The sequence below is a fragment of the Carlito syrichta genome, unplaced genomic scaffold (genome assembly GCF_000164805.1).
Source record: "Carlito syrichta isolate Samal-C Ts95f unplaced genomic scaffold, Tarsius_syrichta-2.0.1 Scaffold303340, whole genome shotgun sequence".
NCBI lineage: Eukaryota > Metazoa > Chordata > Mammalia > Primates > Tarsiidae > Carlito > Carlito syrichta.
This window is the reverse complement of record NW_007247436.1, coordinates 16,016-23,016: the sequence shown is the minus strand read 5'-3', so window position 1 is coordinate 23,016 and position 7,001 is coordinate 16,016. Positions and strand designations below refer to the sequence as shown.

Genomic DNA, 7,001 nt, shown 5'->3' with positions numbered 1-7,001 from the left:
TTGGCCAATGATATTTAAATAGAAGTATTGGGTACAACTTCTGAGAAATCTCCTTAGATAGGTGGATGTAACCTTCTTACTTCCCTCCTTCATGCTGGCCAGAATATTGGTATGAGGGCTGGAGTCTGACCAGCAACCTTGGGTCATGGGTTAGAAGTCAAGTATTGAGGTTGGTAGAGCAACACAGCAACCTTGAAATACTTACCTCTGGAATTATTTTAAGGGAGGGGGGAATCTTTGGTATTTGGGGGTTTTAGTTTTATGTTGTTGAACCTAATCCTAACTGATAGACTTTTCCACTGTTGGCATATTATTCCTTTATTAGAAATTTTAAATGAGAAATTATTTCAACACCTGAGGACCAAACTACGACAGAAGATTCCATAGGCTCAAGCTTTTGAGACATTCTGGTAAGAGTTTTCTGTAAGGTATATCCTTTCCGTGGCATAGCAACATCATTCTTCTTTAAAAGGGTTACTGGACAGACATCATTTCCACCATCACCTATATAAACAATTTGTGTATAATTCACTTCCTGTTGCGACTGTTTATTCAAAAATTCTACCAAAACTACATTTTTGCAAAGATTCTTTGGGCATCTATTGCAAGAATGAGCATGATAATTTTCCACAGTGAGATGACCATTACTATTAAAAGCTGCTGGATTTGTAAACACTTTATCAAATATATCATAAAAATTTGCAGCTTCTAAAACCCAATCTATGAAGACTGAATTTGAATCTGAAATAATGATGCAGTCAAATTTATCCTTATTCTTTCTTACGAAGGTGAAAAGTTCCACCATCCCTGGAGTGAAAGGCATTGATGTCACTGCTCTTTTCATTTCATCTTCTCTTACACCTTCATCTCCCAAATACTTAAAGACTCTGCCCATGAATTCTGTCCAAAATCCTTTTTGATAAGAATCCTGTAGTTCAATAGGAAGCTTTTTGTCTGGAGCACATTGAACAATCCAGGTGTCACTGTTTTCATCTATGATTGTATTGTCAAAGTCAAAAACCAGCAAAATTTTCATGGTTCCAGAAGTAGATCTCGATTATCCTGAAAAGGAAATATTATTTTTATTTTTTATTTCACATTTTAAATATATAAACATATTCTGTTTATATATCTAGCTATTATATTTATTTAATAAACATAATTAAAAATTAGTTTGCTAAGACAAGGAATATAAACAATTAAGCATTTTAAGACCACCACATAAACACTTTTTCAGAAAGAGCAAGGTTCATATTTGAGTATTTTAAGTGAATGGAAAACAAAATACATAAAAAGGATACTTATAGCATTATTGTGTTCCTGTGGGGATGATTCTTATAAAAGTTTTAAGATAGAGAAATGCAATTATTTTTACTATCATTTAAATATTAGTATCAATCACAGTCATACTTAATTAGATTTAAAATTTTGCAATAATACTCATATTAAAGGACAGGTTATGTATAATATAGATTCTGTGTGTTTAACCAAAATTCTGAACAAACTTAACATACCATGAAAACTTGCAATATATAAAATAATTTTTTTAAAAGGTGTGTTTGGATTGAAATCAATCTCTAAATGTTGTTATAACTAAATGATTGCCAATGCTCTACTTGAAATTGTGAACAAATTACCTGAGAATTGGAGGCCAATTTAATTTTTACAAACTAGAAATAACTTTTGTTAACAGTTTTCACATATATATTTATGACTTCTCTACATTGTTTAACTGCTCTAGGGTGCCAAATAATCTGAATACACCTGAGTAATTACACCGTTTATGGTGTAATGATTACTTATGTCTCTGTTTTCATTAGAAGAGAATGAAGGTCATTAATTATAAATCTCAAAAGGAAAAAATAAGCTTTTTTTTTTTGAGTCGGAGTCTCACTCTTTTACCCAGGTTGGAGTGCAGTGGCATGCTCACAGCCACTGTAGTCTCAGTCTGCTGGGCCTTCCAAGTAGCTGGAACTACAGGCACGTGCCACCATGCTCAGCTAACTTTTTTGATTTATTGTAGACACAAATTCTCGCCAAGTTGCCCATGCTGGTCTCAAACCCATGGGCTCAGATAATTCTCTCACTTTCGCCTCCCAAAGTGCTGGGATTACAGGGGTGAGCCACTGCGCCTGGCTAGGAAACAATAAGATTGTTAACTGATGGTATGAATGAAAATTATCATGCACAAAATAATTATATAGAGTATCCAGGAAAGGCTATAATTAATGTGTGAAAACAAAAGATAAATAAAAATAATGACAAGGTGTGATGGTTCATGTCTGTAATTACAGCACTTTGTGAGGCTGAGATGAGAGGATTACCTGAGCCCAGGGGTTCAAGACTAGCCTGGGCAACTTGGCAAGACCTTGTCGCTACAATAAATAAAAAAGTTAGGTGAGTGTGGTGGCATGTGCCTGTAGTTTCAGCTATTTGGAAGGCTGAGGTGGAAGGACTGCCTGAGCCCAGAAGATTGAGGCTGTGGGAGCCTGGGTGACAGAGTGAGACGCTGACTAAAAAATAAATAAATAAAACTTAAAATAACATTTTTAGTCAAGCATGGTGGCTCATGCCCATTATCCCACTACTCTGAGAGGCCAAAGTGGAAAGTGCCTTGAACTCCAGAGTTCAGCACCAGTAGGGTCAGCAGAGCAAGACTCTGTCTCTATATAAAATTTTGTAATAACAATAATAATAATAATAATAATAATAATAATATTTTTGAGATCACTATATGACAGGTATTAGGCCTAAAAAGTTTTCATCAGATAATTATCACAACTTTATTAAGTAAGAATTATTATTATCCTATCTTAAAGATATATATATATATATACACATATATATATGTATATATATATATATATATATCCAGTATATATATATATAAACTGGAGTTTAAAGTGGTTAAACACTATTAAGTGGCAGAGCTGGAATTTTGGAGTCAAACCAGTCTTTAATTCCAAAGTTCATGTTTCTAAGTACCAAACTCCAGTGCTAAGAAACAGAATACTGAAAGACTACTCATTACTTTATTTATTAATTTTTCAATTTTTTTTTCGAGTTAGAGTTTCACTCTTGTCGCCCAGGCTGGAGTGCAGTGGCACACTCATGGCCACTGCTGCTTCGACCTTCTGGGCTTAGATGATCCTTCTGCTTCAGCCTTCCAAGTAGCTGGAACTACAGATGGATGCCACCATGCCCGGCTAGTTTTTGTGATTCATTATAGAGACAAGGTCTCACCAAATTGCCCAGGCTGGTCTCGAACCCTGGGCTCAGGCAATCCTCTTGTCTTAGCCTCCCAAAGTGCTGGAATTACAGGCTGAACCACTGCACCCGGCCTCATTACTTTAAAAATAAAATACTAAGTAAGTCATTTTGGCAAAAAAGATGCTTAGTTACATGAAAATATTCATCAGTCTCTTAAGTACACACTAATCATAATACTACGTCTGTGACCTACTTTATAATCATTCTGAGGTTTTAGCAAGAAATCCTAAAAAGAAAGGTAGGGCCCATCAATAAGAAAAAGATCATCTGGGCGTGGTGGCTCACATCTGTAATCCCAGCACTTTGGGAGGCTGAGGTGAGAGGACTGCCTGAGCTCAGGGGTTCGAGACCAGCCTGGACAACTTGGTAAGACCTCGTCTCGCCAATAAATAAAAAAATTAGCGGGCTTGGTGACATGCACCTGTGGTTCCAGCTACTTGGAAGGCTGAAGCAGAAGGATTGCCTGAGCACAGCAGGTTAAGGCTGCAGTGGCCGTGAGTGTGCCACTGCACTCCAGCATGGTACACTGTGAGACTCCGACGAAAAGAAGGAAGGAAGGGAGGGAGGGAGGGAGGAAAGAAGGAAGGAAAGAAAGAAAGAAAGAAATCAATTAAAAATGAAAAACATGGAATTTTACCACATGTATTCTCTAGTTTTGATGATACCTTATAGTGAAGACAGAATACAGTTCTTGACTCACATAAAAGTATTCTGTATCTGTCAATTTAGAATATCTAAAGAATAATTTATGAGGTATGTCTCCTGTTGTATGAATTTAGATGGTACATAATATTGTGATGCTCTGGATCCTTGTGTCTCTAAATGCCTAATTCAAGTACATCTGACTAGCCTGAGATTTAAATGCAGAATTCACTTTCTTACAGAAACAATGTAATAAATAACAATAAGGCAAAAATTGACAATCACATTAGTATTGTATTATATACCTAGGCACACTTGAAACTAAACATGCTTTCTGAGCATTCTGAATTTGTTTATTTATTTATTTTTTGAGTTGGAGTCTCACTCCCTCACCCAGGCCGGAGTGCAGTGGCACATTCACGGCCACCCCAGCCTCAACCTGTTGGGCTCAGGCTTCCACCTCAGCCTTCCAAGATCTGAACCTACAGGCGTGCACCACCATGCCTGGCTAATTTTTTGGTTTATTGTAGAGATGAGGTCTTGCCAAGTTGTCCAGGCTGGTCTTGAACTCCCGGGCTCAGGCAATCCTCTTGCCTCCGCCTGCAAAGTGCTAGGATTCCAGACATGAGCCACCACACCTGATGATGCATTCTGAATTTATAATTAAAAAAAAATTTTTTTCCAATCTAACTCACTGTTTGAAAACTGCCTCAAGCCTAGACTTAATTAGCCACAAATTACAGAAATTCCTGAGCTATTAGCCTCAAATTAGCACAAGACTGAAGGTAGTTCCACTGCTGATCTAACAGAGTACTTTCATATTTTCAGATCTTCTTATCTCACCACTCAACATAAACCTTTATAAAAATACTTACCCAAGTTAGTATTTCCAAGACAATTAACCTTACTTCAGCATAGGGCTTAGAATAAACAGTCATGACAATCTTCAGTTTTAAACACCAGCCAGATGTTTTTAAACATTACTCCTATTCTATATACAGGGAACAAAGTCTTCTGGTTCAAAGCAATAGAATGGGAACTTCTTAACTCCTAAAATTAATAAAATTACTTTAATAGCTTTAAAATGTATGTTTTCTAATTATACTGTTTTTTTCTTATCAGAAAAGCATCTATTGGAAATGGGAGAAACAAAATTGTAATTAAACAAAAAACCTTAAATACAAAATAGAAAAGGCTATGTGAAAATAAGTTTTTATCCAGTGGATAAAATCACAAGTGTTAAACTGAGATTTCTAGATTCCAGTTTTTCTTTCTGCTTGTTGAATAATAGAGGATTACCACATTGTGTTGTCAATAAATGTTCAGAGATTTAGTGCTGTACTTGAAATAAAAACGTTTCCAAAAATTTAAGGATGTGAGCCAAGATTTAGTTTTAAGAATGTGAATCAAATTGTTAGAATTCCAAAAACTGTTATTAACCACTCTCTTCAAAAGCACAAGCATTATCTATCTGGTATGTCTGCATGTTTCTATAGTGTAACAACAACCTATGAACTTTACACAATCATGAAAACTAGATACACACAGATATCCAATAATTGTGGATTGGTTAAATAAGGTATGTATGTGATAGCCATATAATGGAATATTTATTCAGCCAGTAAAGGTTAAAACATTCAGTTCAAATTAGGTAAGCAAGTCATAAAATAGTGTGCATGGTATAATCTCATTTTTATTTAACAAAAATGCTTATGTGTACACTGGTAGGATCATGGATGGTTATTATAGTTAACACTTTAAAAATATGGATTTTGTAATAAAATTTTTCTTCTCAGAATAATTTAAACTCTGTTACAGATTAGAATGCATATGCTACCTTTTTAAAGTCACAACAAAGAAAAAGAGGAGTGGGATATAGAAGGACAAACAACTCTAGACTGACTTGGTTGTGACAATCCACAGGTTAGAGTTGGAAACTGGAGTTTCATGTCAAATATCAGATCACCATGTCAAATTGGCAACTTACGTACATCAAATTATGAGACTTAATATGTTTTATAACCAATTTAGATTTTAACTAATTGTCTTTTTGTCACAAGACAATTCTTGATGCATCTCTGGGGGTCTTACAAGAAAGGTACTAACGGCCCTTTGCTTGGTCTCAAGGACAGTTGCATAGTGAACAGCCTTGAAAGGCATGCTTGCTGCTCATAATAATACAGATTTGGGATCCCTAACCTCAGGGCTCCTGTCCTGAAACACAAAACCTCCACATCCAGGGGATTTCTGACCCACTCTGCATCATCCTGTGGGAAGAGGAGATTCAGGGAACTGAGGAGAATATGGTAAAAATCTCCGATTCTTCCCAGTTCTTGATACTTCTTAAGCTATGCTTCCAAAAAGCCACTAGTGTTGTATGTGCACAAACTAATTTCTATCTATAGATATTTTATTAATCCTTTCATACTTACCAGCATTATGTGGAACATCTGATACAAAACCTGAAGAAAAATAGCACAACTGTTAATATGAATTAGAACTTTTATTATTAAAAAATCTTATACCCTTTAATTTGGAGAGACTCCAATTTGGTGCCTAATGTGTACATGTCGGAGCCTGTTAGTAATGAAATCATCTGGCCATCAAGTGTTAAAAAGGTTATTTTGAAATCAAGTGCACATCCACTCTTAACAGACTTTTGGATCCACGGAGATCTGACAGGTCCGCAAAGCACAGTCAATTTACTGTTATGTGTTTACCAAGCAATTTAAAGTATCTTAAAGGTCCTAACATGAATGTTCTAGGGGCATCATCCACATTTTAACATTCCTATTTTTAAAAATAGCCCCCCCTAGCCTTGACAGTGCCTCAAAAACCAAAAGGATTTAAAAACAGTTCTGATGTCAGCTAGTCCCTGGGTTTCCATAGTTACCGGAGGGCTCTGCTCTTCACATTCCACCGGTGAGATCTGCGGGCCGCACACACCATGCCCAGGCCGCGCGCCTCACGCAGCGGCCGGGTCCACCCCGAAGGCAGGAGTCGGGACCTACTTGGGGGTCGTCCCCCATGAGACGCGCACCGGGTGGGACTGGGGAAAGCGGGCAAGGCGGGGGCCCGAGGGATCCTCA

At 36.8% G+C, this 7,001-nt stretch overlaps 1 protein-coding gene across 2 annotated transcripts; it reads right to left on the bottom strand.

Moving 5' to 3' along the window:
- Positions 1 to 302: 302 nt before the first annotated feature.
- On the bottom strand, positions 303 to 6,968 carry PHOSPHO2 (phosphatase, orphan 2). 2 transcript variants are annotated; one of them, XM_021712544.1, is made up of 4 exons: positions 6,806 to 6,968; positions 6,345 to 6,374; positions 4,788 to 4,962; positions 304 to 1,062 (listed from the first exon to the last, which is right to left on the bottom strand). In XM_021712544.1, exon 4 carries the CDS (start codon positions 1,034 to 1,036, stop codon positions 311 to 313), a length of 726 nt encoding a protein of 241 aa, XP_021568219.1. In that variant the 5' UTR covers positions 1,037 to 1,062; positions 4,788 to 4,962; positions 6,345 to 6,374; positions 6,806 to 6,968; the 3' UTR covers positions 304 to 310. The 2 variants fall into 2 exon arrangements, with proteins under 2 accessions (XP_008056628.1, XP_021568219.1); XM_008058437.1 differs by lacking the exon at positions 4,788 to 4,962 and having other exon boundaries at positions 303 to 1,062.
- Between the last annotated feature and the right edge of the window lie 33 nt (positions 6,969 to 7,001).